Genomic DNA, 21,740 nt, shown 5'->3' on the forward strand with positions numbered 1-21,740 from the left:
GGACACGGCAGACGATTTGTGCGTCCTTCCAGCTATGTGCAACATCTACTCTCAGCCTTAAGCCTAGTTTGAAATGTCTCCGAACCGTCTTCAGGCCAGATTATCGTTCAGGTGGTGTATCTAAACCATGGAACATTATCTGCAAGTTCACGCTCTAACAACTTCTGCTCTTCAGTCAAGTCCTGATTACCTCTCTCCTGGATGATCTTTTCCCTTCGCGTGTTCTCAAGGCGACACCAGGTCGACATAAAGAGAGTAAGACAGAACGCCACACTTTCAGCATCAGTAATTATCAAGAGACCAGGGCAGATGACTTACGTGATGATGGCAATCAGCAGACAGTGTCCCTTGATGTATCGAGGCCCATCGCGGCTGATGTAGACATAAGATGCAATGATCCCTCCACAGTTGCCTCCCATAACCTGCATGGCAATTCCCGTGCCTCTCTTTAGACTTCCACCAATATTTGCACTGTTCCATGCCATCCCAAGTGGAATCTGGGGATAAATGCCGATCGCAGCAAGGACCGTTCCAGCATACTGCACGCGTGGCTTTGCTGTAGCTGCAAGCATTGAGAAGCCAGCAATTGCGATAACCTGGAAACACAGCATGAAGATGCCTCGTTTGCGGACACGATCAGCGTACCAGCTGGCTGCAATGGTAAAGAAGCAGGCGCATACGTAAGGAGGTACGGACATCAGTTGCGCATCGTTGGCTGAGTAACCCATATTCCTACGCAAGGTCAGCGAGGGACGAGTACCAAAGGGGCATGACGCACTTGATGATCGTCGGAAGGAACAAGGCAAAGGAGTAGATCGGACAGAAACCCGCCATGCAAATGAACATGAAGATGTAGATCTTCCAATCGCCGATCGCTTGCCAGACATACTTCATATCGAAGTCGTTGGACAGGTGGCCGTGATCTTCTTGGAGGCGGCGTTCGACTTCGTCACGCTCCTTGGGCGACAAGAAGGTTGCGCTGTAAGTATGAGATGTCAGAATGTGGATCAGCATTGAATTTGGAAGAGCGCTTACGTTGCAGGATAGTCATGAATGCACCAGTATGCACCCATACTGACTAGAATGCTGAGGAGCCCTTCTAGGATGACTATTGCTGTCAGTTAAAGTCGATTGAGAGGAGAATGATAGCGCACAAATCCATGACCACGCAGACTTTCCACCGACACCAGACATCTCAGCGATGCCTCGAGCCAATATGCCACCGAAGGCGCCAGCCAGCGTTGCAGCTGAGAAGAAGAGTGCCATCCGAAAGCCGCATTCGTGTCGCTGGTACCACTGCGAAATATAGTAGTTAACTCCCGGGAATAGCTGTTACACTGGTAAGCATGTTTTATACAAGAAGAGATAGGACGAACTTACGCCGCCTTCGAAGACGCCTAGGAAGACTCGGGTAGCCATCAGCCCAGAGTAGTTCGATACGAAGCCCTGTGCAATCATCGCTGCGGACCAGAAGAACATAATAAACGACAACCAGATCGAAGGTCTGGTCAGCTTCATCATGATGTTGCTGGGGATCTCAGCCGCAATGTAGAATGGAAAGAGGACAGCAAGGCAGTCATTATATTGTAAGCCGTGGAGCTTCAAGTCTTGCTCCAGATGGTCGAGGCGTGCGTTGCCTATGTTAGTTCTATCGAGAAAGCATCTGTTCGCAAGTTAGGGAGCTATAAGGGTCAGAGTTGCGGCGCCCTCACAGTAAGTAGATGAGTGACATGAAAGGAATGATGTGCCAGTCCAGCTTCCGAAGTAGCTTCTTGGTGGCGGCATGATCGAATCCCTGACTTTCTGCTTCTGCACAATCGCCAGTGGAGAGATCAGGGGTGGAACTAATGCCAACCTTTCCGGTTGTCTTTTCCTCTGACATGGCTGTGTTCGTAGGGCTGTTAAACTGGGGTACCTATTTGAAGGTCAGGTCCTTGACCTTAAGTACGGATTGTACCAAGTGAGACCCTAGCACATGGGTGAGGCTGCGTGCGACCTAGACCTCTCGAATCTAAGCAGCCTTCATGCAGCTTATCTGACCGTTTCTCTGGCACTACGAAGCAATTGGCGCCGAAGCTCAGGCATCGTGGTACCCTTTATCCTCATTGAGAGTAGCACCGAAAGGCTGGCGACGTTGTACAACCGTAAGCACTCTTTCAAGGGCGGGAGGGGAAGATCAACCGCTCGGTCGATAGACCATAAAGAATGTGAACCCCGACCAGTTGCAGTAGACTATAAGGAGAAGATCTCTTATCTGACTCATTCGGAGTATTGGCGTTGCTTGAGTGGTCAAGCAATCTACTGGATCTGTAGAGTGGCTGACATGCAGCTGCAAGCCCTGGTCAAGTTTCAGGCCTATATTTTCTTTGCGCTTTGCGCCGTGCAGCCGTCCAAATGGTCGTACACTGGCAACTTGTGGTTGTCCAGAGCAAAATGCAGAAGAATGTCGTTGCAAGCTCGACTTTCTCCAGAAAACAGCTTGGAAATAATCAAGAGAGTCTAAACATAAGAATTGGTTTCAACTCCATGAGACGGCAGAGAGTTTAAGGTGTGATGGATTTTGTCGCATAAGGCTAGTGCGATTCGGCAATGTCTGGGGGTGCGTGGCCGAGACGACGGGATGCTGCAATGAAAGAGGCACATGTGACAAAAACCCTGACTAAATAGAAGCGCAGAAGAATCGCCCCCAATATGCGCTCAACATACGCATCGTTCGCTCGACCTCATTTTGTTGTGATGTCAACATCGAGAGTTCTAATTGAGGAGAACTCATAACGCGCTATCACGTGCCCGCGTCTTCCAGAGTGGGGCCACAGCTTGGCGAACTGTAGGCAGCCGTCACGACACCAAGTGGCCATAGCCTCACCCAAACATCGACCTGTTGACTGACTAGCTAGACACTATGGAGTGCGCTTCTCATCTGCGTCGACTATATAATCCGAGCGCCCTGGTGTGCGCTCGATCGTCCCTTTCCTCCACTTCCCATCATGCCCGAAGGAAGCGCGTCTTCCGAGACTGTCGCTCACGATGACCTCTGCCCTGTAAACTTTTTTGGCTTTTCTCTGATAACACTGAGCTTATGACTGTCAGATCTGCCAACTTCTGCTCTTTACGCCGGTGAGAACGCGCTGCAATCACCTGCTGTGTGCATCGTGCATGGCGCAATGGGCCGATGCTTCTACCACGAACAATATCGTGCATTCCAGTTGGGATGTCGAACTTGAAGACTTCGATCCGAACTATGATCCCACATACGACCTCGAGGCAAATTGTCCCATGTGCCGCACGCATACCACTGCCTCGCCTGATCATGCGCTAGCAGAACAACTCATACAAAAATATCCCTTGACATACGCGGAGAGACGAGTGGAAGAGGAGGTCGAGAGAGGAAGTAGGGTTGGTCAGAATGGTGTCGAGGGAGTCATGATCCTGATCGGCAACAAGCATAGTCTGGTCAGCGAAAGTGAGGACGCCAATGAGCATGATTGGACTTTCTTCGTTAGAACATCGAGACCAGAGCTCGTGGAAGAAGTCCGCATAGAGTTGGTGAGTCTTCTCGAACACTGCAGTGAAACCAACTCAACATAGATAGCATCCAACCTTTCGACCTCCTCGCGTTGTCCTGCGCCGGGCGCCCTACCAAGTTCGCCGACTAGGCTGGGGTTACTTTACACTCGAGGCTGAGATAATTCTCAGGGCGCCTTATACCTGGGTCCCAAGCGCCTCTGGAGAGAGACAGCGAGGTCTTGAGCTCACTTGGACACTTGACTTCACAGGCGAAGGACGGCAAGGCAGAGTCAAAGCGAAAGTGAAGAGGCTAGAGGAGCCACATGGGCGGACACTGCGCATTAGGCCATTGCCAACTGTCGCGTCGCACAATGATGATGATGAAGAAGACGACGAGGACTATGAAGACGAAGACGAAGACGAGGATGAGGACGAAGACCAGTCGCACTACGAAGAAGAGGACCATAGGAGACGGTAGTGACACATCTCTTCCTGGCGTTGTGCTCAAAATGAGCTGGTCAACGCAGGGTGATTGGCAACAGTGCAATGCTTCAGTCATTATGAACTCATATTGGGCGCAGATGATTCCCTGTACGATATGCTGCTTCATTCGACAGACCGGATCACTGGCTTTCACTTTATCGCTTACTGTATATCCCTAGTTCCGGGCATGTAGGTTGCACAGACCCATGTGCAGACTAAGGACTAGAACCTAGCTATTCAAGCCTAGCTATAAGGGTTCTCCGCACACGCAGCAATCATGCGCCTACCTATCTCGGCTTCAATGTCCTGGTACGATAATACGCGATCGTTGTTTGACCAACATTGTCACTGTTCAGGTTGCGATCAACACGTGCAGCTTGTACAATGTATCTGGCACAACATCTTTCCATCAACCCGAGCTGGATGCTAAACTCAGCGAACGTCATTATAATTAGTCTGTGAATTAGGGCTGACCGAAGATGCCGCCTCAGCACTAAAATGTAAGTTGAGAGGGCCAAGGTAAGCCCCGGCATGCATGTCGCTGCACCTCGGCCTATCTACAATCTACCTTGCATTAGCGGGCTTGTTATCCATTCACATTGCCTAGACGATTGGCAGCCCTCGACACTTGCTCGAATTCCGTTACGCGGTCAGGCTAAAGTCGGTCCGCAAAGCTGTTCTTACATGCTTCACAGACTCAATAGCTCTTAGTCTTGGAAAGGCTCACCTAGTGCTCACATACAGGTGTCGCAGATCCCAACTGGCGGCGTGAACGACCTTGTATTGGCATACAGTGTGGTTTGATGAGTACCGCTATCAAGATCTGATCTCCCAGCTCTGCTTATTTGTACGTGACACGTGTGGGTCCTTGTGGCGAGTTGAGTGCACGCGACCAATACTATACGCAAATGTACCTGATGCGTTTAACTTCAGTACTTGGGCATGAGCACATGAGACGCGTGCGGAGTTGGCGACAAATAAACATCTGATGTCGAACGGAACATGAAGCAGTCCGCGGAGGTTACCACAGAGCGTCGCTTGGTCCGCTCGCCATCAATACGTAGTGTGTCGCCATCTCTGGGCGCACTGGCAGGACGCAGCCACTTCCGCAAGTCTTTCGACCCAGCAATAGACAGCTTCATATTCCTCCCGAAGCCCTGGCGCAGCTAATGCAGATGTTTTCCTGACAGTCTCAAGACCCTGATGTCAACACAACTGCTCGCCCTGAGGTCTCGCCACACAAGAAAAAGAAGAGAACGACGCCGATCGCCCTGTTGAATCTAAATCAAGGGATAGGAAAGATCACTCCCTGAACGGCCTCAATCTCGTCGCGACAGCTATCTGTCACATCTATCAACAGGCCCCCCCAGGAAGAAGTTAAATGCACTGCACTTTTGTAATGTACATCTCACGATCCTCCCACGTGTGCATCGTCTCGAATCTAATAAGTGGATCACCTTGTGAACAATGAAACTGTGTGTTGTGGGTGTGCCTATTAGCATTAAATATATTCTACCTTGTGATAATCGTTGCCTAGTTTGGAGCCATATCATCATATCCTTCCACACCCATTCGCTGTAACACCAACGTTCGTGATCCCTCTATCCTCCTTTTGTTATGTACTACCTGAAGCCATCCAAAAACACCAAACACCGGGCTAGAATGCATGCAACGACTATGTATGCTGTACGTAGGCTTAAATCACGCCTGACAATTGTTGCTATTGAGCTTATGCTTGGGCCATTTGTGACCTGTCTCATCCCAATGCTGTCATCGGATTAGCTTCTGATCATTAACGGCCTGGGTCAATCGGCTTACGGTAAAGTTGGGGTTCGTGTAAGCATTCATATGCTTCTTGATATACCCGGTCGTTTCAAAGCCTGGCGGATCGCACGTAACCAGTTTCTCCTCGTCCTTCTTCTGATACCATCTGACGTAATCGACTCTCATCACTGCCGGGAATTTCATATGCTCCCAGTCGATCCAAGTCCAGGAGTTACTGATGCCAAGGTTGAGGATCAGACTCATGGGCTCCTCACTAATCTGGCGTGCTTGGATGTTACCGTTGGGCCCGATAGAGCGTCCATCCATCATGAACATCATCTGATCGCCGACTTGCCAGCTGATATACGAGTCTTTGCCCTCGCCGGGGACATACTCGAAAGAGTATCGTTGATATTGCTGGCCATCGAACCAGTCTTTGTTGAGGTTCGTGGTAGCAGAGATAGCTTGTTGATACGGACCGCCAGTGTAGCCGTTATACCAGCTTAGGCTGTAGTCAGGGAAGGCGGTGAAGTTGTAGTTGGGGTACCAATGGATGTCGAAAGGAGCAACTTGGAAGGACTGCGTTGCGATGGGCATGTTGTGAGGCGGGTAGGTCGCGCCGACCTCGATGATGTCAATTTCTGGCGCGCCGCGACCAGTGCCAGGTGTAGGGTGATCTTCGCCTGGGCAGGTGCAGGAATTGAGACGTTGACCCGGGAGATTAGAGAGACCATCCGAGGAAGATTGATTAGGTGTAATGCCGACGTCACACGCTTGGTAAGTGTATGGCCACATGCCATCTGTGGTTGCGAGGTAGCCAGGCCTCCCAAGGTTCCCCATAGTCCACGCGCCAGGCCACATGCCTGGCACACCAGCCGGACCGGGCAAGGACACGGAAACCTCAAATATTCCACCCTTGAAGCACAGGTGATTCCAGCTATTCAACATTCCAGACCGGAATTGCAGACCGTGGTTGGGAAATTTATCAAGTCGTAACTCTAGAGTGCCTTCCCAGGTAGTCACAGCGTCCGGATCGTACCATTCCAGGTCCTGTGTAGCACCATACCAGATGTCAGGAGCAAAGAAATACGGGTCGTCTCCTTCGTAAAAGGTGCGGTTATTGTCGTTGAACTCGTCGCTGAAGACTAACTCGTATTCGTCGCCAAATTGGCCCTTCTTCTCCATGGCAGACTTGGGTGTGTCGGGGTCAATCAAGCCTCTGCGCATGTTCTGAAGTAATGGATATTGCTTGTCGTTTACAACCGCCCAAGGCTCAGGCTCCGGATAATGTGACATTTGGCCCAATGGCGTCTCAAAAACCGAGTTGTAGTCGATGAGACCCAGAGCTGAAAGGATCGGAAGTCCGAAGAACACAAACGAAAGTCCCACGATCATTATAAACAGTCCCAGGGTCGAGGCAACGTTTTCTCGTAAGAAGTGATCCTTGAATTTCGCTTTGAATCTGATGTCATCATCAGGTTGTGGCATATGCATATCATCATCAGGCTCAGCTTCATCACCTATCAACGGCCAAGTTGACATGCCCTTCTCTTCGTATAGTGCAGAGAGTCGATCATCGATAAGTGAAACATCCTTCTCTGACTCATTTAGTATGTTTATTCTCGTGGTTGACGCAGTTGGTGTCATATTAGGTGTTAGGAAGGGGTTCGTGGGGTAGACCGTTGCCATTGGGGTAGTGGCACCGGACGTTGGCGCTGAACGAGACATCAGCTTCTCGGATGATGCGCTCCTTGAGCCTGCGAAATAAGGGTTGAAGTATCTTGTGTAATCGCTGCCGAGATCTTGCATTGTCAGTGGACTGCTGACCGTCCGCGCATTCTGACTCGTCAGATCTTGTGTGCTTGTTCGTCGGGTTCGCAGCGGATGCCGTTGGGGAGGTCTGAGGAGCGGACGTCGCTGCGATGGTATTCCAACCGCAGGTGCAGATTGGCTTGGAGGAGAGGATGCATCTTCGTTTGACGTCGACTCCTTTGACACAACGGTTCCTTCACTGTTGGTAGATGACCGCACTGGCTTCAAAGACGTCGTCGGGGATTGTGAGCGAGAGGTAGGTTGGTGTGCTTGAGACATTGATCGCGTGGGGACTGACTCGGAAGTCGATTGCGAACCATTGTCTGGCACTGTCGCTGGCATTGGGGTGGGCGGCGTTGAGTCGAGAGCTGCTGCTTCTGTGGTGAAGGCTTGCAGCGATGATGCTGCCCTCTCTGCATTTAGATTTGTGATCGAACGTCCTGCCTGCTCAGTATCTCCTGCTTCTCTTGCCAGCAATCCTCGCGACGCGGGGCGCGACAGGACCTTTTGTGGAAGAGGAGGGATCATCGTTACCACTCTTTCATTCCAAGGTTCGGCCCTTTCTTCCCCCACAACACCCTTCAATTCTACGGCCTGCGACGACCGATAGGATCAAGCTTGCTCTTGCACAACGATCAGGAAATCCTCATCCAAGAAAATATCGAGTTTGGCGAGGCGCACAATTCGGTTGGAGCATGCAGTATTTGAGCTGTCCTACAAAGGCGCCTGTCGTTCTAAAGCCTCCAGGGCTGGGAAGGGGTGTAACCACGGTACTAATATTACACCGGAAGGGAGTGACCTTTTTGACTGCGTCTCCGTACCGGTCTGCGTGATCTAGCGAGCGAAGGGTGAATTATTCCATGCGGTGTCAAAGCGAGCGAGGTGGGTGCGGAACCAGAGCAGCGCACACGACGCTTTTGTTGGGTCATTAGATATCCAAGGAGGACGAGAGCATAGCTCGTGTTGATAGTGAACCCGAGCAGCGGGTAAACGTTTTTGGCCAACCAATCAGCAGCCTTTTTGTTTTCACGCGAAGATACACTGGACCCGCATCGAGCGTAGTTGAAATGAGCTCAACTTCGGCTGTGCTGATACAGCACGAGCTTGCTGAATGCATGCGTTCGCCCGAGACTACTATGCCGTACACCTGGAAACGTTTGGGAAACACGAGGCAATTGCATCTCGAGGTACAGGTATGGTTGCATCGACATGTCGATCATCATATGGTGGGCGTTGAGCGACATGCACGAAGCCAGTTTGTGTAGCTCACTGCTTTTCTTGTTTAAAGTTGCAGATCAGGTACGTTCGGGCAGCGTCCGCATCCCTACGATTGATTGAACCACTTAGGGATCGTGCGCACGGACTCCCGCAATATCGAATGCGCTGATGCTCTAGAAGCGGCTGTGTCGAACTGTAGAACTCCAGTTGTATTCTTGCTGATTGATTTGCCGCGATAATCGTTGGTGTGTTGACTGTCCGTACAGAAACGCGCGTGTAACAATTTACAACGCATCTGATCGACATGGCCGTCTCGAAACTCGTGATTGAATTAAACGCCGAACAACATCTCAGCTGCCTATCGCGTGTCACGGCGCATTTGCCGTGTTTTCAGGCGAGGAGGAATCCCTGTGACGTGCAATCTTGTGCGAGGCATCAACACGAGCGGTGCCTGTCCTTACGACGTTTGTTCTAGTGGTGCTCGTTCAACCGTGAAAAGTATTGGCCCATCTGTCTCGACTTGCACCTCATCAGCCTTCACGTGGTTGCTTGTACTGACCTGGCCACCTATCTGTGTGAACCAGTCCTTGACATCCCATTCGAGTCCAGTTGTGCTGATGATCGCTGGGCCGTAGACAGGAACAAGCCCAAGATTTTCTGTGAACAGCCCGCTGGACAAGAGATTGCACACGACCGTCCTTTTGCTTCTGAGAATGATTGAAAGACTTGATTCAGAAAAGAGCCACAGGCGCAAGTTCGGGTGCTTGGTCTCTTCCCTTGTCATTTCGTGCAGGAGTCCAAGGCCTTGGTCTACCCGACCCGCCAGTGTACCAAGAATCAACACGTCTTTCTGCGACGATGCATTGTCTCTTGCAGAGATCTTGGACATTGTCTTACCGAAGTCTGTGCTGTACTGGTCACCATCTCTGAGTACCTCAACGTCGTGCGATTCATAGTACGCGCGCACATCGTCGCGCAAAGAGTCAAGATCGCCATGAATTATACTTGGAAGCTGCGCGGCGTCAGTGGATTACATCCGTCGAAAAAGAGATGGCCTTCTCACATATTGGTCTCTTTGACCCTCAAGATCGCCTTTGAACATGTCATGGAGCCTATTCGCACCACCATCTGCACAAATGCGATAGCTGCTGTGTCTCCATAAGCGCGAGAACGTAGCAAAATCGGTGATAGGCTGGTTCAGAATGAGCAGATCGGGCGGATTGGCGGATTTTTCAGGATGATCGCCATTGGCCAAGAAAATGGTGGGATCCAACCGGCTAATTTCAGGTGCATTCATATCTGCAAAACACAAACACACAGTCTAATGAGGATGTGATTCAAAAGTCCTGGTCAGTGGAGAAAGTGATGATAACGCACGTGGACGGAAGGCACGTTGAACTCTGGCGCGATTAGGCGAGACGCGCCACCATAGGCGCTAGAAGGCAAAAGACCAACTTGAACCTCCACACTCCCACTCTCTGGCATTCGCTAATCTTGAAGGTCGTCTGGAAGATACTTCTTCACTCTTCTCACACTATGAGGCGCGCTCGCAGGTGCGTGACTCGAGTTTCCAACGTGACTCGAGTTTCTAACGTGCCTCGAAGAACGCGGTCCCCGAAGATCAACCCCGAGTCCCGGTCAACACCGAACAGTGGCTCCAAGGCAGTGCTGCTTTCTCATACAGCCTGTCTTTTCTCCACCATGCGATCATTCTCCGGGAAAAAGATAGTGGCCCTGCGTTTGTCGTTCTTCCTAAGCTGGCGTGGCTACTAGGATATGCGCAAAGAAACCCCTCGTTTGAAACGATCACTTCACAAGCGAGGAGTTGAGCCAGCACATGGTCAAATCCATGCGTGCAACTCTAGATGACTGGCTATGTCACGAGGTGCCAAGACGAGATGAAGTTCTGAGGAAGAGTCTGTTCAATACCGAGTGCTTTGTGATTCCCGCTCTTGGCGATGAGCGCGATCTCCCATTCCTGCTCATCAGTACAACGTATCGCTCAGCCTCAGATCTGAGAGTGCGAGAGACTTCTGTCACCGATGTCCGCGTTTCAGATGGCGAGGTGGGAGCGAAGTGAACTTCTAGCAGCCTGGCCGCAAGGCCGGTAGGTGAGTAAGGCTACGGAAGACAGTACAGTAAGCTCTCGGTCAGGCTCATCCGGACTTGACCCCTCGCCTGCATTGTATCCGGCCGTCTGAGTTGGGGCCAGCTCACAGGCAGGTCCAGGTACAACGCGACAGCTCTATGACTCGTTCTAAGCAGACAGCGATATTTGCGACAGAAGTCACGTTCACAAGAGTTGTGCTGATGGCTGGGGCTGATGTGAGTAAGTTCGGAGACGAGGGTACATGCTGCCGGCTGCAGGGGTACCCCAGTCACTTTTTCCAAAAACAGCTCACGAGTCTATGAACACCACACATCGTTAGCACTGCTCTCTCGCACTGAATTTCCGGCGTAATCTGCTTATACTGAATAGCTGCGTTATACGCTTCGATCAGACTTGTACGACACCAAAGCTGAATACCAAGATCAGCAATGTCGCAGCTGCATAGTTCACAGTAACGACCCTGTGATACGGCCTCGCTACGGACATGTACATCTAAACCATGTCAGCGATCATGCACTGGTTCCTCGGGTTGAGGCTCAAGGGCCTGCATCAACTCCGGATTTCGAGTATGATTAAGCTTCGATCGTCATCGAGGTTCTTGTGGATGTGCAGGACGCACCCCTGCCAATCCGGACCGATGAAACCTGCACAGCTACCTCGAAGTGCGTCTCTCACAGCAGCCATACCCGGCTACTCCGGGCTTCTATCCAAATCAGGCCTACCGAAGTACCCTGGAGCTACGTTACAGACTAGCCTGACAGCGCCGCAGCCATGGTAGCTCGACCGAAATGGGCATCCTTCACTGCTGACTGCACAGGCTGTCTGTCGCGGGTGGGTCTAGCGTTATGGCGACTACTGCACCGGGCGGCCATTATTTCGACCATGCAGTATGCGCCAAGCCCGACAAACACTCGACTTGAAGCGTATATCACTGAAGTCCCGGACTTTGGGATGACTGCATAGAACAACTCAACTACACATTCATTCATTCACTATACCAGAGAATCGAGCACGGTGAATACAGGAACAGTACTCTTGTATCCAAATCCACCTCGAGCGACCTTCATTTCGGAATCAACAATGCACTCATTAGCAATGGAGCAAAGATCAAAGATCAAAACAGTCCCTTCCAGCAACACACCAAACACCGCATATCCCGCCGCAGCATCATCAACCACTTCCAACCCCTACGCCCGCGACCCAACACGGAGAGCCATCGCATGCGTAACCTGCGCCAAGGCCAAAACCCGCTGCGACAAAGGCGTACGTCCTCCCCTCCCCTCCCCACCGCGCCCCCCTCACTAACCCCATCTCAGCTCCCCTCCTGCTCCCGCTGCATAACCAAAGGCCTCAAATGCTCCCCCCGCTCCACCCGCCGCACCTCAGAACCCACCTACCGCAACTCTCCCAGCAAAAAGACCCTCGCCGCCCCGCCCCGCCCCGGCACACTCCCCTCCTCCACCCGCCCCCGCAGCATCATGCGCGCGCCCTCACACATCGACTTCCGCACAGCCGTCAAGCTGAGTCAGCAAGCCGCCCTCATCTCCAGCGCGCCCTCGCTCACGCCGCTGCCGACATACCACGCCCAGGTGGAAGAGTGCTACGCGTACCCACAGCCAGGGGACCGGTTCACGCCCGAGCTGCGGTACTCGCCGGACGCCGACGAATTCGCGTTCTCGCGGGGCGCAACACCACAAACGCCCGCAGACGCGTTTCTGAGTGTCGAGGGGCTGCCGGCGCTGGACGCGCTCGACGCGGATCTGGATCTGGACATGCCGTATCTGGGCGCGTGGCCGGCGGCGCTGGATCCGTCGCTGGGGCCCGTGGGGCTGGGGTTCCCGGTGCCGATGGAGCACTGGACGCCGGAGCCCATGCAGAGTCAGAGCGGGGAGGGGTTCGTGCCGCTGTGGGATGGCGCGTTGGATTCCGGCGTCGTGATGCAGGGCGAGTGGGCGCAGCTCCAGTCGCAGGCGTTGTCGATGTCGCAGCCGCAGGCGCAGTCTGTGTCGCAGTCGTTGGCACAGCAGCAGCAGCAGTCGTTATCGAACCACCAACAGCAGCAGCAGCAGCAGCAGCAACAGCAACAGCAATTGAGGAGAGATGGGTTCATAGATATGGGGCTGGTGACATCGGTACCGTACGTGCCGAAGGTGCAGGGCGGGAAGGGCGGGAAAGGGGTGTGGGAGGATGTTTTCATGGCGGGGGGTTTGGCTTATTGAGGGGTGCCACGCTTCGAACGAGATAGCACGGGGAGTTGTATATAGAGTGAGGGTGGTGGTGTACGATTTTATGTTCTGGTGGGTGTACATAGATTACGAGACGGGAATTATCAATTGACCAGTACCTATACTTTTCAAGCTTTCCTGGGGATATAAACGGGCATGTCATTTTAGTAGTGTAAGGCAGATGCATGCACAGCACGATCGACTCAAGTATGCAAGACTCCGAATTCAAGAACAAGCTAACTGCCGTCAAGCCCCAGATCCCCCGCTATGCAAAACACACTGACAAGACACACAGACCAATTAAACCATACATAAAACTACTCATGGCTCCCCTTCCCCTTCCCATCCTTATCACACACCTTGTGGAAATCCTCATGCTTCTTCGCCCCCTTCCCAATCAGTTTCCGGAAATCCTTGAACCGACAACTCGCGCCCGGCCCATCCTGGCACGCGGGAATCGGCCGCGGGGCGGTGTTGGCAATGAAGCGGATGAAGTCGCCTGGCCCGTCGCCGTTGACGGCCCCGCGGTCGCACGTCATCATCTCCATGCCCACGTGGCCCAGGAACGGGATCAGGTCTGCCATGCGCCAGGCGCGCGTCCACTGGAAGAGTCAGTATGGGGGGAGTGTGTGTGGGGGTGCAGGGAGATATTTACGTTGATGTGGTCGGTGGGGAACTCCTCGGTCGCGCCGGACGAGGAGTTGAACAGGCCGAGCGCGGTGGCGATGAAGGGCGGGACCTCGCGGTGCGTGAAGCCGAGGAAGAAGCGCTGGTCCTGCGGCCAGGCGTCGCCGGGGTGGTGGCGCTTCTGGATGTTGCGGAACAGCTCGGACTGGGTCTGCAGCCAGGGGAAGCCGAGGTAGGGCGAGAGAGGGTTCATGGGGCCGACCATGTAGGCGTATTTCAGGTCCCAGGAGTACTCGTAGGCCATCCACTCGGCGTCGGTGAAGACGGCGCAGATCTCAGAGCGCTTGCCGGTGATGGCGCTCTCGTAGCCGCAGAGCTGTTGGAGGCCGACGACGTCGAAGGGGGTTAGCTCGAAGGGCATGTATGGTCGCAGACGCTTCGAGGCGCTCTTGCCGTAGATGTTGATGAATTTATCCTGTTCCTTTGTACCCGGCGCCTTGGAGAACTTCTCGCACGACTTGTGGGGAATGAGAGACTCCATCGAGCCGTTCTCGTTGGTGGTGACGCGCACAATCTCGATCGTGTCGTTTTGAGGGAAGGCTTTGATGAGATTCTCCGCTGTGTCGTAGGTACGTGACTTCTTGTCGGCAAGGATTCGCTGAGTCGTTGGGATTATGTCGGGGTAGCGCTCGAGCAGGTGCTTGCCGACGTTTGTTGCATCGACGGCGCCGGAGGGCGTCAGGTCTTCGAGCTTGTCCTCGAGAACGGGCGAATGCCACTTCGCCATGAAGGCCAATGGCCCAGACCATGGACCATCGCGGTGCTTCTCCAACTTCCACAGGAAGGGCTTAATAAACTCATCGTATTCGTCGTCATTGGCGTAGATGGCGCCGTGACGGACAATGTAGGACGCTGCCGTAACATTGCAGCCCTCGGGCGCCGTGTGCTCGAGACCGAAGCCGACAGCGTCGAAGTACGGCGAGATGCCTGGCAAATGCAGGAGCGGGTCGAATCGGTACCCCTGGGAGTGTCCGAGAGGCTGGATCGGCTGCTGCTGCGCGTCAAGGTAGGCAGGGATTGCCAGCGCCGGGGTGGCCAGCAAGAGAGCCTTCGAAAACATGCCGATGAATCAAGACGCGGAGAAGAACAACAATCAATCAATTGACCTGTCGCAACAAGCTGAAGAAGCAAGGATTGCAACGATTCATTTTTGACATCCGAATACTTCCATGACGTCAATTGCCTGTTCCTGGCGACCGTGTCGAGGCTAACCAAGGCACGACCCGCACGCCCAGCATGCTAACTATTCCTGCGAGACGCGAGACGCGAAACGAAGGTGCGTTTCCCAGTTACTATCCCCATTTGGAGAGGCGGTGTCACGCATGGCACATATCAATTGACGATTGATGATTGCTGACAAGGATGACGCGTGGTCCTATTTAGGTCTAGCTTTTCTGTCTGATCTTTGGGAACACGCTGCACGACCTATTGATTGACCTGACTCACATGGGCTACGGATTTATGTCGTAATACCTCTCACTTCTACGGTACATGACGAAATGCTCTCACGAAACTCTCCACACACAGCAAGTTTGCATAGATCTCATAGTGGTAAAACTCATAACCTGTCTTAATTCTTACACCTATTCCGTCCTATTTTTCCCAGATGCAAAAACGACAAAGATTTGGTGTAGCCCGAGGCCCAGATGCAATATGTAACAATAAACAACGCCGTCACCGGCCGCCGGTGCCCTTGCCCGTAGAATGAACGCACGTGCTGCCTGGAGCGTGATTAAATAGTAGTGGTAGATGAGACACAAGCCCTGCGTGGGGGCTGAACAGAGTCGTGAAGCGCGGACAGGCCGTCACCGCGTCGCTGAAAGGGGAGAGCGCTTAATGCATTTGCCCGTTGATGAGCAGTTGCTCGACGGCTTCACCGATGTAAGCCTTCTTGAGAGACAGATCGCACCCGAAGCTGGTAACAAGGTTAGTGACTGTTACATAGCCGAGGGATGCGGAGTGACTTACATTTGTTCGAGCTGCTGCTTGACGGACTTCTTGGTTACCGTCATGAGGTCGGAGTTGGCGAGGATGACCTTGATCTGGTTGAGGATGTCATCATCACTTGGCAGGTTCGCCATCTCCATGCTGTCACCGCCATAGCCGCTCTGCGCCAGACTCATACGTGACTGGTTACCATAGCGGGGAATGTCGAGGTGAGACATGGGCCTTGATGGAGGCATGCCACCATATTCTGAACCGCCCATGACAGAGCCAGCACCGAACGGCCTCTTGGTGGCGTAAGTGTAGCCGGAGACAACAGACTGATCGTCCCTGGTGGTGTGCTGCTCCCACATCTCGGCTTGATACTCCTCCCACCTCTTCTTGGGGATACTAGCAGGATCGAACTTGCCCTCGTCTGAGACGATGACCTTCTGACCAGCCTCACCAGTGACAACACGAGTGTTACCCCAGGAGAAATCATCCATGTGCCAGAAAGCGTACAATGGAAGACCCATGGCGAAAACAGGGGTAGCAAGGATGTAAATGATCATCCAGCCGATCATCTCCCACTTGCGACGGATGATGAAGATAATAGCCTGTAAACCGTAGATGGCTCCGAGCATGATGAAGGCTGTCATTGGAACAACGCCGGGGTTCGCGACCACAGAGTAGATGAGGTAACCAATGTAGACGACGATAACCGGCTGTACAATAGTCGAGATCAGATCCATGAAGACAATGAAGCGCATACTGAAGCAGCAGAAACCACAGAGCTGCTGGAGGGGAATGAGCTCTACGAGGTTGTGCACCGTAGAATTGATCCAGCGACGACGTTGAGACATGAAGACGGACCAGCTATCAGGTGCGACAGTCCAGGCTTGTGCTCGCATAGTGTACTTGGTCTTGTACTTGGAGTGGAACTTGATAAGCAGAGTCGTCAGGTAACGATCTTCACCCAGATGCAGCAAGTTCTTAGTGTGCAACGTGTCGACGCGAATTTCCTGGTACGCTTCAACGACTTCCTTGCTCACGAAGAGAGGCTTGCCAGTCTCTGCAGCGCGGATGCGGTACATGGTGAAACAACCAGGCAGACAGGTGACGGAACCAAACAAACTCTCGAAAGCCTTGGTCAGGTTGTGAGAGATGAAGTATTCGTAGACTTGCATCATGGTGGTGAACGAAGATTTGGCGTTCGACAAAGCAGTTTCACCGCAAATGGCGATGAGGCGGGTGTCGTTAAGGAAGGCGGCAACAAATCGAGTGGCTGAATCGGGAGCAATATTGGTATCGGCATCAATCTGGAGTAGGAACTCGTAGAATGTTGGGTTCACACCAATGATGTTCCTGATCTGATGATGCATTTCCAGCTCGAGGGGGGTCATAGGCAGATTGTAGTGAACGCGGTTCAAGAACCTCATGAGGAGAATCTGGGAGTCACGCTTTCCACGGTTACCAGGCTTGGAGACCTCGGAAGGCTTACCGACCTTGACAACGACCAGGAAAGGTACGATGTGACCCTGAACTTCATAGAGACCGGAGTAGCACTTGCCCATGTTGTGTTGCTTCATACCCTCTCCCAGACTCTCGAAGCTGAGCGGATCGGGATCTGTAGCCTCGGGCACACCAAGAATGTCGAGAACAATGCGGGGAGTGGGCTTGTCGTTGCCTTGGCCTATAATCATACCGTCGCAAATGATGAACAGGAGTTTGCGCTTGTCGTCGTACTTTAGCCGGGCAGCCGAGTCAATAGCACGGCGAAGGGACTCTTCATCTTCAGTATAAGCTGGGACTGTAGCGATGATGAACTTGTCGATGTTCTCCGGCAAGTTGTTGCCGCCGAATTGTAAAGCAGCAAGGAACTTGAAACCAATAACACTGACCAAAAGGATGGAGATGGCGAGAAGGAAGTAAGTGGCGAACTGACACCTGGTAGAGCTTCTGGTGTCTAGATCACCAACGTAGAACAAACGATCAAGGCAGACCTGCATGTTCTGCTTCGTTGTTGGGTTCAAATTGAGATTTTCCCAGTACTTGCCGACGTCCTTGCCAGCTTGAACGCGGAAAATGTCGACTACGCTGTCTTCCATGAAATTCACATCAGGTGTCTCTGCCGCCGGCTCCTCGGTGGGAGGATAAAGAACGCTACGGCCTCCGACCGAATAGGCTGTGAGGTCATACACCTTGTTGTTCATGTAGGCGATTGCGTTTTGCTTGGAGGCCAAGGTCTTCAGGTACTTAGGGCTGTAACCAATACGTCCCTTCATGTAGTTGGCCTTCATGAACATCTGCTGTTCGAACCACCAGTCTGGACGCGAATCGTTGGTGTGCCATCGGAAGTCGTGGTACTTGGCGTTTTGATCGGTGGTACTGATAACGTTGGTCGATGTCTCGGTATAGTTCGAGTTCCTGTAGTTGAGCTGAACACCGGGGTGTACACTGCCGTCCTTGCCAGCGCACAACGCTGAGACTTGGACTGGGAACAGGTTGGTGGCATCCTTTCCAGCGTATCTGTCGAGCAGCCTCTCAGGAACGATACTGGGGTAGTGGGCAGGAATGAAGTCGCCAAGGTTGTAGACAATTCCACGGATACCAATGTATGATGCAGCACCGTCTTCGCCATTGTAAGAGCTCAGCTCAGCGGTGGAGTACACGTGTTGAGTAGGGCAGACTACCATCGGAAACCCGATCATCAAGAAGATGGTAAGTGCGCAACTGAACCAAATCAACATGTTGATGGCAAGCTTCTCACGCCAGGCCATGCGGACATCTTTACGCTTTATCCGTCCGAGAACGCGGATCAGATAGTCGGGAACGAACCAGGTGAGAGCGTACACGATGAAAACCCATCGCTTGCGACTTCCAGAAATGGGAACAACATCGACCTCTTCCATCTTGTCATTGGCCGCCTTTTCATCAAGGACGTTGTGCTGCTCTAGGCCGTGGAACATATCGCCAGTAACGGCAGAGGGAGCCTCAGAGCGAGCGTCGATATCCTTGCTGCCAAAGTAGTTGCCCCCCTTGTCGTTGTAGTACTCGCCGGCTCCAGGTGTCAGTAAACCAGCACGGGCGTCGCCGTAAGACCGGCCTGCCTCTGGAGTCAAGAGATTGTCGTCCGAGCCAGTAAATCCTCGGGCGGTGGGCGGCAGATCTGCAATGTTGGCAATTTCAAGCCAACACCTCTCACTTAGGAAGACACCTGTGGTCCCAACGCGGACTTCATTCTCCCGCCACGGCCTGCTGTCCAAGACCATCTCGACCTTTTCTCTCTCACTGCCAACGATGGCTGTGTCTGTCTGCGTATGGCCTAGGAACTCAGCAAAAGGCATGAAGATGCTGTAGTCCGCGACACGAAGCCGCTGACTGAGTTCTGGGATGCTGTACGCTTGCAGCTGTTGGCGAACACATCTGCTGTCGAACTGATTGGCAATGCGGCGATCGTTCGGCTTCAGGCAGAACACAAAGTAAGGATTGGCTTTACGAAGCTGATTCTCAATGGTTTTCAGCGAACTGACAAACTGACCAGCAGCTCCGGTCTGTTTCGATTTCGACGAGGAGTCACCTTTCTTCCCGGGGCCTGAGATAGTGCTCTCGGTTTCGCTCAGAGCCTCGTCGTCAAAAACATTCAGCTGGCGGCCGTATCTGCCGGTCTTGTCCTTGTTGCGACGAGCCATGCTGGGCATACGTGTAGGCTTGGAGCTGACCGAAGCCTGGACAATGGCGGACTTCTCCTTAGGATGAGAAATCTTCTGAAGCACATCCTGACCAAACAATTGCTGAACAAAAGGCGATCGCGAAGCCTGAAGCAACTGCATCATGTTTCCAGAGATGTTATCTGCGTTCTCCTCAACAAGACCCTCGACACTGTAGTCGACATCGCCGGCGTAGTGACGAACGGTGAAAGACGGTGAAGTGTTGGGTGTGGGGAAGTTGCTGCCAGGCTGGACAACAGTCAAGCTACCAGGCAGGATGGACTGGTTCTTTCCATCGAATCGCTTGCGGATAGCCTCGAGGAACTGCATGTCGGTCTTGCCGCGACGCATCTGGTCGTCCAGGATGCTGAGGAGACCATTGCCTGTTTTCAGTAGGCCAATCTTGGCCTCGGAGCTGTCGTAGAACTGCAGCGGGGGCAGATTGATTTCCTCTGCTTCCATCTCCTGGATTTGACGTTGGAAGAAACTCTCCTGGCAGAAGGTCATTAGCGACTCATTCGCAGCGTTGTTGAGGAGCTGGTCCAAAGACGATCCAGTTCCCGATGAGATGGCAAAACCAGGGAAGTCTACGAGGTTGACTGTGTTGGTGAGCTGGTCGTTTGAGCTGGAGATTCGAGAGTTGCTTTGCTCGATGACGAATGTGACAAGAAGAGAGTAGAGCGAGCGAGCCAGCTCATCAGCGTTGGCGCGGGCGCCCTTGGGGTCCAACATGACCGTGACGCGCTCTCGGTACAGGGTCTTGGACTTGTATCGCAGGCTCTCCTCGAGGTCGCTAATGGTGACGCCCAGGAATTGAGCAATAGGGACTAGACAGTCCTTGTTCTTCACGACTGTGATGGTCTCGCCACCTTCGTGCGAGTAGCCGCCACTGTCGTCAGCAGCGGGAGTCGTTGACTGGCCAGTCTCGAACTCGAGCTGTCCAATATGCAAGATGGTGGCCATGATCTCACAGATTCCGGCAATGCTGTCCTTGCCAAACTCAAGCTTGCGTAGCGCGGTCTTGAACTCCTGGAATCCAGCCGCATCGTCGATGCCAACCTTCAGCTGTGTTGGGTGGCCGAGATATCGCCATCTCTTGTTGGCGCCGAGCGATGTGCGGGTGCCAGCCCCCTCGTTGCCGGCATTGTCGAGGTGCAGATGCTTCTTCTCAGCGAGACTGGTACCCGAGAGGAGGTAGTAGAGGACGTGGTAGTTGCGCTCTCCGGTGGGAACAGACGCGAGTCGGCTCCGCTCGATGCGGTGGGCGAGGTATTGGGCACCGAGCAGGGTGGCGTGGTTGGAAGTCGAGGTGTTGTACTGGAGCTCAAGCATGAGGCCAGACTTGGAGGCGGAGGGCGTGGTGAGCGACTTGGTGGTGGTGAAGGCCTCGAAGACGAAGTTGGCACATTCAATCTTCTTCGACAATGGCGTGGCCGAGTAGGAGAGCAGCTGTCTCAGCAGGTGTCCGCGGATGGTCGTTTTTCCAGCGCCCGTCTCGCCACTGCAGCGTGTTAGCCCGTCGTTCGTCAGGTGGTCAGGTGACTGCCGGAGCAAGGACTCACAGGAACACAATGGCCTGGTCCTCGGAGCGCTGTCCCAGTCGCATGTATGCCCGCCCCGCGAGGTCCTTGGCAGCCTGCACCGCGCTGCCATCCTCGCCGCCGTCGAGGCCCCGGCTGGGATCTGTGTATGTGTTCAGGGAGATGATGGCGTGCGACGAGAGCGTCGCCGTGGGCATGTGTGCATGGAAGCGGCTGGCGAGGGCCGAAGTCAGGCCTGTGTCGGTCTGCTGGTGCTGCGGCAGCAGAGCCAGCGACTCTTGCTGCAAGACATTCGTCGCCATGGTGGACGCGTCCGCGAAGGACTGAGAGCGAGTGTCGGGGTCAGAAGCGAGTGTGTGCCGTGCGGCGGTCGCGGGTGCGTCGTGGAGCGCTGCTGGGGGTTGGACGGTCTACCGTGTCGCGCTGGTATGGCCGGACTATGTACAGCTGGAATGCAGCGGGCTAGGGGCTCAACGCGCGCGCTGCGAGTTGCGGTGCCGTGCAGGAGGATCAATTACTATCAGCGAATGTGGTCAAAGGCCTGAACGAAGGAAAACACAAGAGGTACAACTGAACGGCCGTTGCCAAAAGTCAACCAGCAAAGGGGTTTGGCGCCTTCAAAACGCTGGGGCTCTAGCACAAGCTCACCTCCTCAGCAGCTGGCCCGCCACCGCCGCGCTGGTCTGTGTTGATGCTGTAATGTATCTATTTTCTGCCGCCCCTATATGCGAAAGCCCCCTACTGACGCGCCGAATACACT

At 53.4% G+C, this 21,740-nt stretch overlaps 7 protein-coding genes across 7 annotated transcripts; 2 read left to right on the top strand and 5 right to left on the bottom strand.

Annotated features, from left to right (window-relative positions):
* Positions 1–314: 314 nt before the first annotated feature.
* On the bottom strand, positions 315–1,882 carry C7974DRAFT_310730 (major facilitator superfamily domain-containing protein; the record flags this gene model as incomplete). The annotated part of the gene is made up of 6 exons (XM_046138284.1): positions 315–732; positions 779–979; positions 1,036–1,108; positions 1,155–1,329; positions 1,381–1,663; positions 1,713–1,882. The coding sequence occupies 6 exons, from the start codon at positions 1,880–1,882 to the stop codon at positions 315–317; spliced, it is 1,320 nt and encodes a 439-aa protein (XP_045997394.1).
* A 1,105-nt stretch (positions 1,883–2,987) lies between these two features.
* On the top strand, positions 2,988–3,985 carry C7974DRAFT_376442 (uncharacterized protein; the record flags this gene model as incomplete). The annotated part of the gene is made up of 3 exons (XM_046140278.1): positions 2,988–3,041; positions 3,091–3,546; positions 3,593–3,985. 3 exons carry the CDS (start codon positions 2,988–2,990, stop codon positions 3,983–3,985), a joined length of 903 nt encoding a protein of 300 aa, XP_045997395.1.
* A 1,706-nt stretch (positions 3,986–5,691) lies between these two features.
* Positions 5,692–7,482, bottom strand: C7974DRAFT_310896 (beta-glucan synthesis-associated; the record flags this gene model as incomplete). The annotated part of the gene is made up of 2 exons (XM_046138289.1): positions 5,692–5,757; positions 5,809–7,482. The coding sequence occupies 2 exons, from the start codon at positions 7,480–7,482 to the stop codon at positions 5,692–5,694; spliced, it is 1,740 nt and encodes a 579-aa protein (XP_045997396.1).
* A 1,554-nt stretch (positions 7,483–9,036) lies between these two features.
* C7974DRAFT_190288 (thiamine pyrophosphokinase-like protein 1) lies at positions 9,037–10,351 on the bottom strand. The gene is made up of 2 exons (XM_046136578.1): positions 9,848–10,351; positions 9,037–9,796 (listed from the first exon to the last, which is right to left on the bottom strand). Exons 1-2 carry the CDS (start codon positions 10,079–10,081, stop codon positions 9,242–9,244), a joined length of 789 nt encoding a protein of 262 aa, XP_045997397.1. The 5' UTR covers positions 10,082–10,351; the 3' UTR covers positions 9,037–9,241.
* A 1,371-nt stretch (positions 10,352–11,722) lies between these two features.
* On the top strand, positions 11,723–13,274 carry C7974DRAFT_454468 (uncharacterized protein). The gene is made up of 2 exons (XM_046145912.1): positions 11,723–12,157; positions 12,211–13,274. The coding sequence occupies exons 1-2, from the start codon at positions 11,975–11,977 to the stop codon at positions 13,111–13,113; spliced, it is 1,086 nt and encodes a 361-aa protein (XP_045997398.1). The 5' UTR covers positions 11,723–11,974; the 3' UTR covers positions 13,114–13,274.
* A 3-nt stretch (positions 13,275–13,277) lies between these two features.
* On the bottom strand, positions 13,278–15,106 carry C7974DRAFT_424641 (histidine phosphatase superfamily). Its single transcript, XM_046144437.1, has 2 exons — positions 13,775–15,106; positions 13,278–13,721 (listed from the first exon to the last, which is right to left on the bottom strand). Exons 1-2 carry the CDS (start codon positions 14,864–14,866, stop codon positions 13,437–13,439), a joined length of 1,377 nt encoding a protein of 458 aa, XP_045997399.1. The 5' UTR covers positions 14,867–15,106; the 3' UTR covers positions 13,278–13,436.
* Positions 15,107–15,552: 446 nt separating this feature from the next.
* C7974DRAFT_190325 (chitin synthase 6) lies at positions 15,553–21,391 on the bottom strand. The gene is made up of 3 exons (XM_046136579.1): positions 21,002–21,391; positions 15,775–20,940; positions 15,553–15,721 (listed from the first exon to the last, which is right to left on the bottom strand). Exons 1-3 carry the CDS (start codon positions 21,280–21,282, stop codon positions 15,640–15,642), a joined length of 5,529 nt encoding a protein of 1,842 aa, XP_045997400.1. The 5' UTR covers positions 21,283–21,391; the 3' UTR covers positions 15,553–15,639.
* Positions 21,392–21,740: the final 349 nt, after the last annotated feature.

Source organism: Boeremia exigua, assembly GCF_020726555.1.
Source record: "Boeremia exigua strain MPI-SDFR-AT-0100 chromosome Unknown C7974scaffold_6, whole genome shotgun sequence".
In the NCBI taxonomy this organism is placed as follows: Eukaryota; Fungi; Ascomycota; class Dothideomycetes; order Pleosporales; family Didymellaceae; genus Boeremia; species Boeremia exigua.